General features: G+C 39.2%; 1 protein-coding gene across 3 annotated transcripts in view; it reads right to left on the bottom strand.

Annotated features, from left to right (window-relative positions):
• RAB3C (RAB3C, member RAS oncogene family) overlaps nucleotides 1-19,971 on the bottom strand; it is a 645,683-nt gene that overhangs the window by 164,115 nt on the left and 461,597 nt on the right. For all 3 annotated transcript variants that reach the window (XM_047729420.1, XM_047729422.1, XM_047729421.1), the window contains one exon: nucleotides 9,728-9,846. In XM_047729420.1, coding sequence (XP_047585376.1) covers nucleotides 9,728-9,846 — 119 coding nt within the window. The remainder of the gene's footprint in view (nucleotides 1-9,727; nucleotides 9,847-19,971) is intronic.

Genomic DNA, 19,971 nt, shown 5'->3' with positions numbered 1-19,971 from the left:
TCAAAGAGGGGGTGCTCAATAGATGTTTGTGGAGTGAATAAACACCCCCTGATGATAATGATCATACAACTGAGGATGGGGGAAAAAAAAGAGTGCATAAGGATTGATTCTGTTGGTTTTTGACAGATCTAGATGTGCTGGGAAATGGAAGGGGTAAGCTCTGAAGAAGATAGGCAAAGCAGGGGGTGATATCAAAGCAAAACCCCACAAAGTTTAGGAGTTAAGGCTGGGCTCCAGAAACCATGACTAGATCAGGTTGCCTCTATGTTAGTGAGAAGAATAAAAGTATAGTGGTTTTTTTTTTTTTTTTTTGCAGTAATTATTTTTTTTTAAATTAATTTTTTATTTTTTCAGCATAACAGTATTCATTATTTTTGCACCACACCCAGTGATCCATGCAATCCGTGCCCTCTACAATACCCACCACCTGGTGCCCCCAACCTCCCACCCCGCACCCCTTCAAAATTCTCAGATCGTTTTTCAGAGTCCATAGTCTCTCATGGTTCACCTCCCCTTCCAATTTCCCTCAACTCCCTTCTCCTCTCCATCTCCCCTTGTCCTCCATGCTATTTGTTATGCTCCACAAATAAGTGAAACCATATGATAATTGACTCTCTCTGCTTGAATTATTTCACTCAGCATAATCTCTTCCAGTCCCGTCCATGTTGCTACAAAACTTGGGTATTCATCTTTTCTTTTTTTTTTTTCTTTTTTTTTTTTACAGCTTTATAAACATATATTTTTATCCCCAGGGGTACAGGTCTGCGAATCGCCAGGTTTACACACTTCACAGCACTCACCATAGCACATACCCTCCCCAATATCCATAACCCCACCCCCCTCTCCCAACCCCCTCCTCCCATCAACCCTCAGTTTGTTTTGTGAGATTAAGAGTCACTTATGGTTTGTCTCCCTCCCAATCCCATCTTGTTTCATTTACTCTTCTCCTACCCCCTCAACCCTCCATGTTGCATCTCCTCTCCCTCATATCAGGGAGATCATATGATAGTTGTCTTTCTCCGATTGACTTATATTGCTAAGCATGATACCCTCTAGTTCCATCCACGTCGTCGCAAATGGCAAGATTTCATTTCTTTTGATGGCTGCATAGTATTCCATTGTATATATATAACACATCTTCTTTATCCATTCGTCTGTAGATGGACATCTAGGTTCTTTCCATAGTTTGCCTATTGTAGACATTGCTGCTATAAACATTCGGGTGCACGTGCCCCTTCGGATCACTACGTTTGTATCTTTAGGGTAAATACCCAGCAGTGCAATTGCAGGGTCATAGGGTAGTTCTATTTTCAACATTTTGAGGAACCTCCATGCTGTTTTCCAGAGTGGTTGCACCAGCTTGCATTCCCACCAACAGTGTAGGAGGGTTCCCCTTTCTCCGCATCCTCGCCAGCATCTGTCATTTCCTGACTTGTTAATTTTAGCCATTCTGACTGGTGTGAGGTGATATCTCATGGTGGTTTTGATTTGTATTTCCCTGATGCCGAGTGATATGGAGCACTTTTTCATGTGTCTGTTGGCCATCTGGATGTCTTCTTTGCAGAAATGTCTGTTCATGTCCTCTGCCCATTTCTTGATTGGATTATTTGTTCTTTGGGTGTTGAGTTTGCTAAGTTCTTTATAGATTTTGGACACTAGCCCTTTATCTGATATGTCATTTGCAAATATCTTCTCCCATTCTGTCAGTTGTCTTTTGGTTTTGTTCACTGTTTCCTTTGCTGTGCAAAAGCTTTTGATCTTGATAAAATCCCAAAAGTTCATTTTTGCCCTTGCTTCCCTTGCCTTTGGTGATGTTCCTAGGAAGATGTTGCTGCGGCTGAGGTCGAAGAGGTTGCTGCCTGTGTTCTCCTCGAGGATTTTGATGGATTGCTTTCTCACATTGAGATCCTTCATCCATTTTGAGTCTATTTTCGTGTGTGGTGTAAGGAAATGATCCAATTTCATTTTTCTGCATGTGGCTGTCCAATTTTCCCAACACCATTTATTGAAGAGGCTGTCGTTTTTCCATTGGACATTCTTTCCTGCTTTGTCGAAGATGAGTTGACCATAGAGTTGAGGGTCCATTTCTGGGCTCTCTATTCTGTTCCATTGATCTATGTGTCTGTTTTTGTGCCAGTACCATGCTGTCTTGATGATGACAGCTTTGTAATAGAGCTTGAAGTCCGGAATTGAGATGCCACCGACTTTGGGTTTCTTTTTCAATATTCCTTTGGCTATTCGAGGTCTTTTCTGGTTCCATATAAATTTTAGGATTATTTGTTCCATTTCTTTGAAAAAAATGGATGGTACTTTGATAGGAATTGCATTAAATGTGTAGATTGCTTTAGGTAGCATAGACATTTTCACAATATTTCTTCTTCCAATCCAGGAGCATGGAACATTTTTCCATTTCTTTGTGTCTTCCTCAATTTCTTTCATGAGTACTTTATAGTTTTCTGAGTATAGATTCTTAGTCTCTTTGGTTAGGTTTATTCCTAGGTATCTTATAGTTTTGGGTGCAATTGTAAATGGGATGGACTCCTTAATTTCTCTTTCTTCTGTCTTGATGTTGGTGTAGAGAAATGCAACTGATTTCTGTGCATTGATTTTATATCCTGACACTTTACTGAATTCCTGTACAAGTTCTAGCAGTTTTGGAGTGGAGTCTTTTGGGTTTTCCACATAGAGTATCATATCATCTGCAAAGAGTGATAGTTTGACTTCTTCTTTGCCGATTTGGATGCCTTTAATTTCCTTTTGTTGTCTGATTGCTGAGGCTAGGACTTCTAGTACTATGTTGAATAGCAGTGGTGATAACGGACATCCCTGCCGTGTTCCTGACCTTAGCGGAAAAGCTTTCAGTTTTTCTCCATTGAGAATGATATTTGCGGTGGGTTTTTCATAGATGGCTTTGATAATATTGAGGTATGTGCCGTCTATCCCTACACTTTGAAGAGTTTTGATCAGGAAGGGATGCTGTACTTTGTCAAATGCTTTTTCAGCATCTATGGAGAGTATCATATGGTTCTTGTTCTTTCTTTTATTAATGTGTTGTATCACATTGATTGATTTGCGGATGTTGAACCAGCCTTGCAGCCCTGGAATAAATCCCACTTGGTCGTGGTGAATAATCCTTTTAATGTACTGTTGAATCCTATTGGCTAGTATTTTGGAGAGAATTTTTGCATCTGTGTTCATCAAGGATATTGGTCTGTAGTTCTCTTTTTTGTTGGGATCCTTGTCTGGTTTTGGGATCAAGGTGATGCTGGCCTCATAAAATGAGTTTGGAAGTTTTCCTTCTATTTCTATTTTTTGGAAGAGTTTCAGGAGAATAGGAATTAGTTCTTCTTTAAATGTTTGGTAGAATAACCCCGGGAAGCCGTCTGGCCCTGGGCTTTTGTTTGTTTGGAGATTTTTGATGACTGTTTCAATCTCCTTACTGGTTATGGGTCTGTTCAGGCTTTCTATTTCTTCCTGGTTCAGTTGTGGTAGTTTATATGTCTCTAGGAATGCATCCATTTCTTCCAGATTGTCAAATTTGTTGGCGTAGAGTTGCTCATAGTATGTTCTTATAATTGTCTGTATTTCTTTGGTGTTCGTTGTGATCTCTCCTCTTTCATTCATGATTTTATTTATTTGGGTCCTTTCTCTTTTCTTTTTGATAAGTCTGGCCAGGGGTTTATCGATCTTATTAATTCTTTCAAAGAACCAGCTCCTAGTTTCGTTGATTTGTTCTATTGTTTTTTTGGTTTCTATTTCATTGATTTCTGCTCTGATCTTTATGATTTCTCTTCTCCTGCTGGGTTTAGGGTTTCTTTCTTGTTCTTTCTCCAGCTCCTTTAGGTGTAGGGTTAGGTTGTGTACCTGAGACCTTTCTTGTTTCTTGAGAAAGGCTTGTACCGCTATATATTTTCCTCTCAGGACTGCCTTTGTTGTGTCCCACAGATTCTGAACCGTTGTGTTTTCATTATCATTTGTTTCCATGAATTTTTTCAATTCTTCTTTAATTTCCTGGTTGACCCATTCATTCTTTAGAAGGATGCTGTTTAGTCTCCATGTATTTGGGTTCTTTCCAAATTTCCTCTTGTTATTGAGTTCTAGCTTTAGAGCATTGTGGTCTGAAAATATGCAGGGAATGATCCCAATTTTTTGATACCGGTTGAGACTTGATTTAGGACCAAGAATGTGATCTATTCTGGAGAATGTTCCATGTGCACTAGAGAAGAATGTGTATTCTGTTGCTTTGGGATGAAATGTTCTGAATATATCTGTGATGTCCATCTGGTCCAGTGTGTCATTTAAGGCCTTGATTTCCTTGTTGATCTTTTGCTTGGATGATCTGTCCATTTCAGTGAGGGGAGTGTTAAAATCCCCTACTATTATTGTATTCTTGTCGATGTGTTTCTTTGATTTTGTTATTAATTGGTTTATATAGTTGGCTGCTCCCACGTTAGGGGCATAGATATTGATAATTGTTAGATCTTCTTGTTGGACAGTTCCTTTGAGTATGATATAGTGTCCTTCCTCATCTCTTATTATAGTCTTTGGCTTAAAATCTAATAGATCTGATCTAAGGATTGCCACTCCTGCTTTCTTCTGATGTCCGTTAGCATGGTAAATTCTTTTCCACCCCCTCACTTTAAACCTGGAGGTGTCTTCGGGTTTAAGATGAGTTTCTTGTAGGCAACATATAGATGGGTTTTGTTTTTTTATCCATTCTGATACCCTGTGTCTTTTGATTGGGGCATTTAGCCCATTCACATTCAGGGTAAGTATTGAGAGATATGAATTTAGTGCCATTGTATTGCCTGTAAGGTGACTGTTATTGTTATTGTCTCTGTTTCTTTCTGATCTACTACTTTTAGGGTCTCTCTTTGCTTAGAGGACCCCTTTCAATATTTCCTGTAGAGCTGGTTTGGTATTTGCAAATTCTTTCAGTTTTTGTTTGTCCTGGAAGCTTTTAATCTCTCCTTCTATTTTCAATGATAGCCTAGCTGGATATAGTATTCTTGGCTGCATGTTTTTCTCATTTAGTACTCTGAATATATCATGCCAGCTCTTTCTGGCCTGACAGGTCTCTGTAGATAAGTCTGTTGCCAATCTAATATTTTTACCATTGTACGTTACAGACTTCTTTTCCTGGGCTGCTTTCAGGATCTTTTCTTTGTCACTAAGACTTGTAAATTTTACTATTAGGTGACGGGGTGTGGACCTATTCTTATTGATTTTGAGGGAGGTTCTCTGAACCTCTTGAATTTTGATGCTTGTTCCCTTTGCCATATTGGGGAAATTCTCTCCAATAATTCTCTCCAATATACCTTCTGCTCCCCTCTCTGTTTCCTCTTCTTCTGGAATCCCAATTATTCTAATGTTGTTTCGTCTTATGGCGTCACTTATCTCTCGAATTCTCCCCTCGTGGTCCAGTAGCTGTTTGTCCCTCTTTTGCTCAGCTTCTTTATTCTCTGTCATTTGGTCTTCTATATCGCTAATTCTTTCTTCTGCCTCATTTATCCTAGCAGTCAGAGCCTCCATTTTTTATTGCACCTCATTAATAGCTTTTTTGATTTCAACTTGGTTCGATTTTAGTTCTTTTATTTCTCCAGAAAGGGCTTTTATATCTCCCGAGATGGTTGCTTTAATATCTTCCATGCCTTTTTCAAGCCCGGCTAGAACCTTGAGAATCGTCATTCTGAACTCTATATCTGACATATTACCAATGTCTGTATTGATTAGGTCCCTAGCCTTTGGTACTGCCTCTTGTTCTTTTTTTTGTTGTGAATTTTTCCGCCTTGTCATTTTGTCCAGATAAGAGTTTATGAAGGAGCAAGTAAAATACTAAAAGGGTGGCAACAACCCCAGGAAAATATGCTTTAGCCAAATCAGAAGAGATCCCAAATCGTGAGGGGGGAGAAAGGGGATAAAAAGGGGTTCAAAAAGAAAAAAAGAAAAAAAAAAAAGAAACTTTTTTAAAAAAAAGAAAGCCGATAAAGAAAAAATATAAAAAGAGGAAAAAATATATATATATTAGATAAACTATTTAAAAAACGTTAAAAAAGAAAATGGTAAAAGTTAAAAAAAATTTAGCAGAAGAAGAGAAAAAGAAAAAAAATTGAAAAAGAAAAAAAAAATTAAATTAACTGCAAGGCTAAATAATCATGGGGAGAAAGCCACGAGTTCCGTGCTTTGCTTTCTTCTCCTCTGGAATTCTGCCGCGCTCCTTGGTATTGAAACTGCACTCCTTGGTAGGTGAACTTGGTCCTGGCTGGGTTTCCCGTTGATCTTCTGGGGGAGGGGCCTGTTGTAGTGATTCTCAAGCGTCTTTGCCCCAGGTGGAGTTGCACCGCCCTTACCCGGGGCCGCGCTGAGTAATCCGCTCGGGTTTGCTTTCGGGAGCTTTTGTTCCCTGAGCGCTTTCCGTAGAGTTCCGGAGGACGGGAATGAATATGGCGGCCTCCCGGTCTCCGGCCCGGAGGAGCCGAGAGCCCGGGGCCCCACTCCTCAGTGCGCCCTCAGAGAACAGCGCCCAATGACTCCCGTCACCCTGGCATCCAGCCGCGCTCCGAGCTGACCGAGCCTGCGACCGGTTCAAAGCAATCCCGAGCTGAGAGTCACTCCTCAGCTCTCTCTCTGTAGCCGGCTTCCCCGTTCTAATACCGGTAAGCTCTGCGACACTCAGACACCCCCGATCCTTCTGCGACCCTGCGGGACCTGAGGCCGTGCTGACCCCGCCTGGGCTTCCAGTTAAGCCTCTGGAGCGATGTCCCTCAGCGGAACAGACTTTTAAAAGTCCTGATTTTGCTCCGTTGCTCCGCCGCTCGCCGGGAGCCGGCCCCTCCCCCCGCGGTCTATCTTCCCCTCGCTTTGGATTCACTTCTCCGCCAGTCCTACCTTTCAGATAGTGGTTGATTTTCTGTTTCTAGAATTGCTGTTCTTCTTCTCTTCAATCTCCCGTTGGATTTGTAGGTGTTTGCAATCTTTAGATAAGCTATTTAGCTGATCTCCCGCTACCCGAAGTAGTCTCAGCCTGCTACTTCTCCGCCATCTTGACTCCTCCCCCCAAGTATAGTGGTTCTATGATGTGGTATTCTGAAAGTCAGGCTAAAGAAGTTTTAACTAATTCAGTAGTGATGGTAAGTCATGGCTTTGGGGCAGGGGTTTAGGATTATGATCTTCTGGAAGACTTAGAGCAGCAGTGGGATAGGGTGTCTTGAGACAAGGGAGAAAGATCAGTTAGAAGGCTACTATGAGGGGAGAAGCAAACAACAAGAAGAAAAGGATCAATGACAGTCATAGCAGGAATGGAGAGGCAGGAGCAGAATCAAAAGATATTCAGAAAAAATGAATATGCAAGATCAAGTTTCTGATTGGGAGGGCAGGAGGTTAGAACTGGATTCAGGGTGGACCCAGGGTGACAGAGTGTTGTGGTGTCAATGAGAAGAAATAATGATGTCAGGAAGGCAAGCAATTTTATGCAGAGATAATTGATTCTGAGGCACCAGCAGGATATCCAGGTGAGGTAATATTTTGGGCACCTGGAAATGCAACACTCCAGTTTCAAACACAGACTGGAGCCAGGAATGTAAACTTGGGAGCTATCTGGTGTACGTGATAAATGATGTGTGAGAGAGGATAGGATAGCCAAGGAAAGGAAAAATGAGCCCAATAGAAAAAATCATGGGGGTATGTTTACCCTTGGCTGGGTGAAGGAAATCTTGGAAGTAGAAAGAGAAGCAGTCCTAGGGAGAGACAAAAATAATCTGGAAAACACACCTCTCAAAAAAAGGTGGGGGGATAGAGCCTCAAAAAAGGAAAGTGATAAAGAGTCAGATAGGGAATTTGAGGCAGAGGAAAACTGGTAAGGCAGGTCGTCTGTGCACAGGGAGAAAGTGTTGATGGGGATGAAGCTGTGCTGGCCAGGGTGAGCGAGGGAAGGTGTGAGATAGGGCATGCGGAAGCTGAACTTCTCCATGGCATTTATGCCATGAGCCAGAAGTATAGAGAGCTTGGTTCCTGGTCATGTTGCCATTTGGTTTAAATAAACTCAATTCTCAGTATTCTCAGTAGTCCTATAACTTTCCCTGAAACAAAAGGGCAGGAACTATGGGTGCACACAGCATCTGTGACCCTGAAGTTTGGAATGTGATTCACAAACACCTCCTGTCTGGGAGCACTGGGTGTCAACTTTCCTGAGAGGAAAGAATTGAGTTTAAAATGGCCATTTTGCAAAGCAGTATGTATGCCTGAGCTCTGTGTGATAATTTACCAGATATCACCACATGATTAATTGAACAAACCTTTCTGTCAGTAATCTGAAATGGTACTTTCATCATAAACTAAACCCCAGATGGATTTGTGGCTATGTTTGGACTCTCTGTTTCATTCCATTTTGTAACAGACCTGTCGTTATTTAATTGGGGTTGCCTTGAATCTATGAATTGATTTGAGAAGAACTGGCATTTTTACAATATTCAGTCTACTAAAAAGAAGAGGACTTAAGCCTTCTTTAATAATTACTTTTTCATACAGTCCCAAGCTCACCCTTTTCAGTTTATAGCTATATATTTCCTTTTTGAGTGGCTCCTGTAAATGCATTATTTCTTATACTGTAAGTATGTGTGCATCTGTGTGTGTAAGTAGGAGAGAGGTCGGTGTTTTCTCAGATGAACATTGAAAATTTAAAAGAAATAATCTAAAGTAAATTAAAGTTTTTAAAAACATCTGACATTCATTGAGCTGATAACACATGTAAAAAATGACTTTGGATAATATTACGATGCAAAACAGAAAAAAAATGAATGCAGTTTATTTCCCTTTTATATGACTACTCTTCCCTTACATAAGCCGAGCTGTGATTGTTGGCAGTTAAAACGTGATGGTTGTTCAGGCCTGGTGCTAGCAGCAGGAGTGCCATTTTTCTCCTCCTACCACACAGAGCTCTAGCTAGACTCTGGCTCTTGCCACCGGAAAGCAACTCTGCTCAGCCCTGCTGCTTGAATCCCCAACCATGCCCATCAGCTCTTCTACTCGCCCTCCCAAGGTGCTGGGAGGATAGGTTGAAGGAAGCCATACAAGCTCTCCACTGCCAGTCATATTCCCCACAGACCCAGGGGTTTTCGTACAGCTGATGCAGCCATGAGTCAGAACATGCTTGTATTTTATCTCTGCCTTTATCTCAGTCCTTTGAAACATTTCAATTTGAAGAAAAACGGAAAACTATTTAATGAATCTGGACAAGGGGTCAGCAGGCTTTTACTGTCAACAGCTAGGCAGAAAATGTATCAGGCTTTATGGGCCATATGGTTTCTGTTAAAACAACTTACCTCTGCTGTTGTGTGTGAAAGCAGTCACAGACCATAAGGAAATGAGCCTGGCTACATTCTAAGAACTGGTTCAATTTCCAAATCCTTATTTCAGACCGGTACATTTCCAAACCATTCATTATTTATATTAAAAAAAAATTGAAAATCTTGTGGAACCAAGCATGACTGTTTGCAAAGCACTGGAAGGTATAGTATGTAGAAAAATCACCAGGAGGATTTCTTACCAATCCTTAAACAATGACTCTGAACATAGTTGGTATTTGTCTGCTTTCTGAAGCACAAGGGGGAATCACACACACAATAAACACACATATGACACTGCAGTGTGGTCATTGCTTTGAGGAAGAAGAGGAAGTCGAATGAAAACGCTATTATTATTAGTGATGGGAGTATTTGTTCTTACTTACCAATCTTGTACTGCATTGAAGGATTCTTCATTTGTGATGTCATACATTAAAATAAAGCCCATGGCCCCACGGTAATAGGCTGTGGTGATAGTCCTGTATCTTTCCTGGCCAGCTGTGTCCTAAAAAATAACAATTTAAAAAATATTCTTGTTATGTTATACAATTTTAATTATATATATTTTTATTACAAACTCTAAAAAAATAAGGCAATACATATTTTGGGAGGTGATTAATTATTCCAGAAATAGTCATAATAGAGATTCTACATTGTCCTTGCAACATATCGCTATATATCTCTTTAGTCTTGTTTTCCCTCATGATTTTCATATGGCAGTTCTGCGAGATTATAAAAGATTCTTTTTTTGGTCAAGATCTAGCTCAAAATATGTTCTACATATGTTCATTCCTGTTAGGCAGCAGATAGCTGTAGATAATAAAATAAAAAGATCATACATATGAAAATCTGTACCTTTTTGTTAAGTTTAAAACCAGAAGAGTTCATTAACTCCAGCATTATGTGTTTATAATCTAAGTACAAGCCACTATGGGGGAAAAGAAGAATTTTATGAACAGCTTCCTGCTTTCAAAAGGATGCAGTTTAATCTTACTTTATTCAGCTGTAAAATGAGAATAAAAATACCTGCTTTGTGTGGCTATTTGAGGAAACAGACCTGGAGTTCCTGCTCTCCTATTATATAGCCGGGGAACATGGACAAGCCCCCAAACCTCTGTAAATAAACCTCTCTAAAGTCTAGCATGTTTGCTAGGACTATGTGAAACAGTGTATTTGCAGCGCTTCACGCAGAGCCTGGCATACAAACAGTGGTTGATAAATGCTGAGTACTGGCTGCTGTTCCTAAAGGCTGGGGAGGCAAGGCTAGCATACGATGGGAGATAGCAGCTTGCAAACACAGAGGCTCAGGGCCCACTGAAGAGATGACATGCAATAGTGAAATCTGGGAATATGGCAGACATATCGTTAAAGTCACCTGCATACATGTCACATATACTGTTTAGTGTAGCTCAAGAAATTATTCCTCTGTTCACCTGACCCTTGCCCCTTTGTCTTCACTGGATCTGGGCTATGGTTTACGACACAATGCTCCTTGGATTTCCCCTACACCACTTACCCTAGAGATCCGGCTCTGATTTCTCTTTCCTAGTACTCTAGGTGCTGAGCACTTTGGACGGAAATATTATCTTCTTTTAGACTTTATTCTGGATCCTCTTTCTGCTCTTATCCCAGAGATACCTCCTTTGCACATGGAGTACATCCTAGCTCCCCCTAAGATTTAATAGCCCTTGGAGGGGAAGCTAATGTGTTGGATGACACAAGAGTAGGTTCCTTACCATCAAAATGAAACTAATATCTCCTGGGTCTCACTCTTGGGATGGGCTCATGTTGGATATGCTAATGCTCACCCACAGGTGTTCTCCACCTTGGATGCTTACACTCCACCATAGACTAGCCCATGAGAAACCTGAGATTGCTCACAATTTTCTCCTAATCCGTGTGGTATATTTTATGCAGCCCCCTGGGTGATCAAAGAAGGCTGAGGAAACCAGCAAATAATTCTAGAAGAACAGGGGGGCATGAAGAGAAAGTTGAGAATTAGCTGACTTTTCATGAAACCAACAATAGGACCAGGGATGAGACTGGCCTGACTAGAAGAAGATATTTATGTGGTGATATTAGGGATATAAGATTCCAAAGATAGGATGGAAATCAATGATGGTACCCAAAATAGCAAAAACAGAGCAAAATCTGTGGGAAAGATCTTTCTTTGTTCAGAAAACAAAAAGGAAAGTATAGATTTTACCACATGAAAATTTAACAATTCCTTGAATATATAAAACAGATATAAATAAATTTAAAATGATACATAATCAAATAAAGTCAGAAATATATTTGCATCTTACCAGAGAGACCAAAGGTTACTATCTTTATTATGTCAAGTGGTGCAAGAAATCATTAAGAAAAATGTTAAACAATCTAACTTTAAAATTATTTATATAGAGGCACATAAATAACTAATTAATCTGTAAAAAGAGTTGAATCCCAAGGATAATAATACTGCAAAGTTAAGTGCCTACCTAATAGAAGTTTCCTGGATATTATTTGAATATTTTATTGTACTTTGCTTAGTATTTTATATATTATGAAAATGTAGATGTTTGACCTAAACATGAATATCACAAACTGCATGTAATTAGGAAAAAATAATCAAGTTTATTAGGCAGAAAGAAGCCAGTCTTGAGCTTATGTGGATATTCTTACATATTCTTTGGATTTAATTCAATTAACAGCATATCTAATTGTGAAATAAGAAATTTAGAGAACCAAATTCCCGAAGACTATGTACACAGAGCATGGTATACTCAGAGATTGTGTAATGTATTTCAGCTTTCTGGGGAACAAAACATCTTAAAACTAGTCATTTTATTTTAAAACATCTATTTTTGTCTTAAATGCCTATTTTCCAGAATACATTATCCATAGAATTACCTTCTTTTTTTCTTATTGTGAAATAACTTTAAATGGCTATCTTGTCCACCATATAGTAATAGAGCTGTGTGGTGACAGACGGTAGCTCCACTTGCAGTGAGCACAGCATCACACATAGACTTGTTTAATCATTATGTGGTACACCTGAAACTAACAGTGTGCATCAACTATGCACCGATAAAAAATTTTTTTTACAGTCATAAAAAATATTTAAAAGTTAAAAAAGAAAAAAATCTGGAAAAGAAAAAGCTTTTTAACATTTGACTGAGTAGTCATCTCACAGGTTGAGGATCCCATTCTTGTTGCCTTCTCTATATAACAGATAGCTTTCCCCTGAATCTTCTCTAGCAGAAAACAGCCAATACAGCTGAGGCACTGCTGAAATCTGACCCAGACCCTTCCTGTCAGGCATGTCCTTGACACAGACACTGAAAAATGGTGTGTTGGAAAAGTGTGGCATCTCTTTCTTCTTGACCTCTTTTGGTGATGGCTTTCCTTTTCATAAGATGTTAATTTTATTTTGACAGTAAAGAAACTAGTTCTAGTATTATAAAACATTCATTCCAGTCTATGAGGGTATTTAATCTTTAAGAGAGCAGAAATCAAGGCCCCATTATATTATGACTGATATGTTACAGGAATCCGCACGGTTGGATAGCCATTATGAAAATTTAAAAGTAGACAGAGGGGGACAAAAATCGACTTTCAAGGAAAAAAAAAATAGAAGCTTTCAGAAAGCACATAAGTCACAGCAAGGATCAAAATCTTCTATGCCATTCTGATACAAACCCAGAAACACAATCTAATTGGAGGTAGTTGTCAGCTAAAAGCTCTCAGGGACAATAAGAAATCATAACAAATAGGGGTAGTGTATTAGGAAAAACAGAGAGTAGTTTCCCTTCCCAAATGCAAAGACAATAAAAAAGAGTAAAACTAAGCTAATAAACCAGGCACCAAGTTGGTTTTGAGTACAGAAAACAATCTCAGAATTACAAACTCATTAGCATTTTCTCTCCTATGGTTCCAGGAAGAAAAAGAAGTCAGAAAAACACTTCATTACATTTGACATTTACTAATGATGATAGAAGGTTCTATCTGAAAGAAAGGAACATTTTATAATGTCAAGTGCCACTAATGTAATTAAATGTGAACAGTCTCAGAAGGTAACTGGCTAAAATGGTACCTCTTCTCAATTTGCTCAGAAGAATGGCTCCAAAGCTTGGTTTTGCACAGTTCCTCTGTTCAGTTAATTCTGATAACTGGGGATACCTGCTGATTTTCTATAAATGTAGGCTTCCTAGAATTGAAAAACACAACTGGAAATCTCTTACAGAGAAAATGAGGGATGGAAATATGATTAAAGATGAAAACTTTCTTCCATGAAAGTTAGCTGTCATTTTCTTCTAAAAAAACCAAAAAACAAAAAACCATTTTAGTTAGTTTATTTTGATTTCACAGTCATGTTTTGTTTTCTTTTGTTGTATTTTTGAGAGAGTGCCTACGTGAATGGTGGAGGTGTGAGGGAGAGGGAGAGAGAATCCTAAAGCAGACTCCTGGCTGAACGTGGAGCCCACATGGGGTTGAGACCCTGAGATCATGACCTGAGCTGAAATCAAGAGTGGGGCACTTAACCAACTGAGCCTCCCACGTGCCCCATTTCTATTCATGTTTTTAAGAGGAAGTTTTGGCTTTAATGATAGGTTTGATGAGCAAATACTTGAGTATACGTCAAGAAAAGAACTGTAAAATGTAAAATATTAGCGGCTTGATAAGTAGTCATGAGAAATGTTTTCAGTTTGAATTTTGAGATTTTTGTCTTTGTTTTTGCCTTAATTTTTTCCTGATAAAATACTCTATATTTTTAAACTGTATGTATGGCATTCCCAAAGTCTTCTGAAGTTATGCAGAGATAACCTGCAGTTTTAAGATAGGGGGACTAACCTTGGTTTGAGTTACATTGTAATAGATTTTTGTTTTGGTGGTGACTTCCCTCTGTATAGATTAAAAGGAAGATGAAAGTAAACATTAGTAAAGTAATATCATTCAAATAATATCACTGCAATCAAAATACATTTATTGAATGTCTAGATAGGGAAAATAGATTGAAGGATAGATAATCCTAATACATGATAAAGTAGGTAATTTTATATGTGAAGAAACTAAACTGAACACATTGATGTTAACTCATCAACAAAAGTGATTTAACTAAGGGAGATAATATGTGATAACCCAAAAATATTGTCAACAGAAATGCTAAGTGAGGATCCTGCAACATAAGACATAAAACACACGTTACTGAATTTCCACATAGATCAAAGGTATGAAATAGAATAAACGCTCAGTCATTTAGTATCTATACACGTAGTAATCTTTTGTACTTTGCTACCAGTTAATTGTAGGAATTATTTTGAATCATCAAACGAAGATTAAACTCTGCTTAATATTTTAATGACTGCTGATTGACTGATTCATTGATTCATTTGTTCATTCATTCAGTAAACATTTGGTGAGTATCTATTGCCAATTAGGGACTGCGATCAGTTTAGATTAAACTTATACTCTATCTATTGGAGACATATTTTTGCAAATTCTAAAACATTACACATTAAAAGCATTTCATTAGGGTAAATACCCAGCATGCAATTGCAGGGTCATAGGGTAGTTCTATTTTCAACATTTTGAGGAACCTCCATGCTGTTTTCCAGAGTGGTTGCACCAGCTTGCATTCCCACCAACAGTGTAGGAGGGTTCCCCTTTCTCCGCATCCTCGCCAGCATCTGTCATTTCCTGACTTGTTAATTTTAGCCATTCTGACTGGTGTGAGGTGATATCTCATGGTGGTTTTGATTTGTATTTCCTGATGCCGAGTGATATGGAGCACTCCGAAGGGGCACATGCACCCGAATGTTTATAGCAGCAATGTCTACAATAGCCAAACTATGGAAAGAACCTAGATGTCCATCTACAGACGAATGGATAAAGAAGATGTGGTATATATACACAATGGAATACTATGCAGCCATCAAAAGAAATGAAATCTTGCCATTTGTGACGGCGTGGATGGAACTAGAGGGTATCATGCTTAGCGAAATAAGTCAATCGGAGAAAGACAACTATCATATGATCTCCCTGATATGAGGGAGAGGAGATGCAACATGGGGGGGTTGAGGGGGTAGGAGAAGAGTAAATGAAACAAGATGGGATTGGGAGGGAGACAAACCATAAGTGACTCTTAATCTCACAAAACAAACTGAGGGTTGATGGGGGGAGGGGGTTGGGAGAGGGGGTGGGGTTATGGATATTGGGGAGGGTATGTGCTATGGTGAGTGTGTAAACCTGGCGATTCGCAGACCTGTACCCCTGGGGATAAAAATATATGTTTATAAAGCTGTAAAAAAAAAAAAAAAGAAAAAGAAAAAGAAAAAAGAAAGGATGAATACCCAAGTTTTGTAGCAACATGGACGGGACTGGAAGAGATTATGCTGAGTGAAATAAGTCAAGCAGAGAGAGTCAATTATCATATGGTTTCACTTATTTGTGGAGCATAACAAATAGCATGGAGGACAAGGGGAGATGGAGATGAGAAGGGAGTTGAGGGAAATTGGAAGGGGAGGTGAACCATGAGAGACTATGGACTCTGAAAAATGATCTGAGAATTTTGAAGGGGTGGGGGGTGGGAGGTTGGGGGCACCAGGTGGTGGGTATTGTAGAGGGCACGGATTGCATGGATCACTGGGTGTGGTGCAAAAATAATGAATACTGTTATGCTGAAAAAATAAAAAAATTAAAATAAAAAAAAATTAAAAAAATAAAAATAAAAATAAAATTAAAAAAAGCATTTCATTAAGCAGAATACCATATTCTCTACATGATGAAAAATTAGGTAAGATCATGAAAATATCATTTCTAAAGAACTAGACAGCCTAGCAATTTAAAATTGTAATCGAGGCCATCTGCTCAGTGGTGAGGTTCTCTGATTTATAGCCACTGAATGGTCCATATTGAATTCCCTCCAAAAGATATGTTGAAGTCCCAATCCCAGAACTTGTGAATGTGACCTTATTTGGAAATGGGGGTCTTTGTAGGTGCAATCAAGTTAATATGAGTTCAAACCGAGTTAAGGTGGGCCTTAACCCTAGGACTAGTATCCTTCAAAAAAGAGAAAACAGAGACCCAGAGCACACAGGGAAGGTCACACAAAGGCAGAGGCAGAGACGGGAGCAATACATCAATAAACGAAGCAAGCCAAGGATTGCTGGCAACCACCAGAAGTGAGGAGAGAAGGATGAAATGAATTCTCTGCTAGAACCCAAGAGGGAACATGGCCCTGTCAACACCTTTATTTAGGACTTCTGGTCTCCAGGACTGTGAGAAAATAAATTTCTATTGTTTCAAGTCACTCAATTTGTGGTTCTTTATTACTGCAGCACTAGGAACCTAATAGTCACTGACCCCAGTCTGGAATCTTCATGATCAGGGCAAAAGCAATATAAATTTCACAGCTACCCACACACCCATTTACTCCTTCACAGAAAAGAATATATAAAAAGTTTAAGGTAGTCTTAGAAGTCTAACATAGTTTCGCTGTGTAAATTCATGAAGGATGTTATGCTAAAGTAAATTCATGAAGGATTTTATGCTATATTCCATGTATGTAAAATTAATTCTGTTCACAAAAAGGTGAGTTGATATACCTTTGGCATTTTAAAAAGTAGATCTCTATATATTTACACACACTTACATATATGGTAATCAGGAGGAAAGAACAGTGTCACTTGAAATGACAGAAATTATGTATTGCTTCATGTTGGTATTTGACCCGTAAATGATTGACATGCTATTGACATGCTATTATAGAAAGATCCCAAGTCATGATGTACACTGGGACATAACCCTCCAAAAGAACAGAAACAACAAAATGGTGATAATTACACATCATTTCTTTTGTAGGATGGTACTTTCCCTCAAGTTGTATTTCCTTTTTTCACTTTCATAAATAGGCAGACAAAACAACATTGCATAGAGTCTTATGAATATAATAAGCAAAACAAGAAGCTTAAATATTTGATGTTTCCTTGCTGTATATTTATTTTTGGAATGAAGCAAGAACTTTTTTCCTAACAGCACTTAATCTTCTATCAAGATGAAATTTACAAACCACTTTTCTTTACTAATCTTGTGCAAACAGTCCTTTTAATTTACACACACTTACACAAGCATCTGTAAGTCAGACTCACATTTTAGAAGTGAGTACTAAGAAACTGGGCTCTAAATAGTTCTTCGATCAATTTGGATGTCCTTCCTACCAAGTGTCCTTTATCCATCCCTCTTAACACCAGTTTATTGATCAGATTTTCTTGTCACGATGTTTAACTTTGAAATACCCAAACCTTCATTTTATAATGGCATCCAGTTCTAAGTAAGACATAATAAAATAAGCCTGAGGCAGAGGATAAAACTTGACCTATTATTTCTTGGCACTGTAACCATGGCAATTCATCTTCCCTGGAAGAGATGAACGGTCACATAAAGCTCTCTTATAGGTGGCCTTTGACTCCACCATCAGTGAGACACTCACGTATCAACCCAGTTGTATGTTTCTGCTAACAAAAGTTGAGACACTCTTCAGTAAACACTAAAGGCTCTGGTGAACTTGCTTCAAGACCTAAATAAAACTTACAATCAAACTTGTATAAAAGGCATCTTTACTCATTTTATATAAGAGCTCGTTTTCTAAGAATGATTAACACAAAGACAAAGAAAGACACCATTTTTGCTTTCTTTTTAATTAATCTCCTTGACATACTTCTTCCCAGTGGGATTTTGATTATGTTCAATTTTGTCAAAACCTAGGGCATAAATACTTAAAATGTAGGCAAGCTCAGAGCTTTTAGTCAAGGATGCTGATTGTTTTTCTTCATAGAACACAATTCAAAATGCTTACAATGTTCAAAGGATAACAGGCTTTTGAGTGGGAATCTTCTTGTCGCCCTAAAATTGGCACCTAAGACTCAAACTAGACTCCTTACAAAGGGATGGAACTTGGACTCACAAAAGCCACATGCTAATAGGATCGGGTTGGATGGGTGTTTGCATAGGCAGTGGGAATACTGATCTGCGCTTGCATGGGAGGTCTAAGACCTGGAAAGAGATGGCAGGGTGGACAGGCAGGCAGTAGAGAGGTCTGATTTCCCACTGGTTAGGGTGACTGGGTTATGTGAGCTCCCCATGGACAAATAAACACCACAGCAGGTAGCTGCACTTGAGACATCTCGCCATTAACCCACTTGGTGAGAGGCCTGTCTCCTGGATGAGGTATGGGAGGCTTGTGGTATACTACCAGGGAAAGGAGGGAGTTGAAGTAATGCTAAAAGGGAAGGGAAATGAACAAACCTTCCATGTTATTGCACTATGCAGCAGGACAGCCCTGCAGGGCCTCCCTGAACATCCTATTTAAGGGAACCAGCATTCGGCTATATCTCACAGAATGTGTGCACGGCAGGACAGGCCCAGCTGGAAAAGCCAAGAGAGAACTCAAATTCATGTACAATTAGGTAAAGTCACCTGCCCTCGCCTTATCTCCCAGCTCTCCTTCCACCTCTGACACAGTTAGAGTAAGACCTAGGAAAATAGGAGGGACAAAAGGGTGAAAGAGTGGATCAAACCCCTCTTCCAGTCCCTAAGAATATAGCCACAATTAGGCTCAATGATATTGAGCTTTTTTTTTTTTTTTTTGAGCAGGCTTTATTTTCCAAGATTTTATTTATTTATTTATTTATTTATTTATTTATTTTTAGAGAGGGAGCGTGCACGCTGGGGGAGAAGCAGAGGAGGAGAGAGACGGATAAGCAGACACCTCGCTGAGCATGGGGCTCAATCTCATGACCCTGAGAGCACGACCTGAGCTGAAATTGAGAGTCCCAAGCTCAACTGACTGAGCCACCCAGGTGCCCCAGGCTTTATTTTTGTTAAAGCAATTTTAGGTTCAGAGTAACACTGAGTGGAAAATGTAGAGATTTCCCATATCTCCTCTGAATAGCCTCATGCATAATCTCCCCCTTTATCAACAATGCCCACCAGAGGGGTACATGGGTTGCATCTGATGAACCTACACTGACACATCACTATCGCCTAAAGCCCAGAGTTTACATGAGAGCTTGCCCTTGGTATTGTACAGTCTATGGGTTTGGACAAATATATAGTGACATGTATCCCTTATTATAGTATGATACAATGTAGGTTCACTGCCCTAAAAACCTGTGTGCTCTGGGTTTTTTTTTTTTTTTTTTTTTTGGGTTTTGTTTTATTTATTTATTTTTTAAATAAGAAACAAATGACTGGATGTGGGATCTGTTCAAGTTGTGCCTTGAGAATGGACATAGGACATTGGGCAGAGTATGACTGAAATGGGATTTAGATGGAAATAATACTAATGTGTGATATTTAGCACTGATGGAGTTAGGCTTTTCACCAGACTAATCACCAGTGAAGTATAACAGTGACAACGTGAAGAATACAGACTTCAGCAGGGCTTCATACACTTCACAGTATACCCACATCTATCATTTAATTATTCTGAGGGGGTAGGCCATTTTATAGGTGACCGAACGGAGAGAGAGGGAGGTTAGGCAGCAGTTCTGAGTCATAACAGGGAGAATTGACAGGAGTCATACCAAAGCCAAGCTTTTGTCATACAAAGTCTCATCCTCTTTCCAAATACTGGGCTGAATACTGGATA

This window comes from Lutra lutra, chromosome 5 (genome assembly GCF_902655055.1).
Source record: "Lutra lutra chromosome 5, mLutLut1.2, whole genome shotgun sequence".
NCBI lineage: Eukaryota > Metazoa > Chordata > Mammalia > Carnivora > Mustelidae > Lutra > Lutra lutra.
This window is presented reverse-complemented; position numbering and strand designations above follow the sequence as displayed.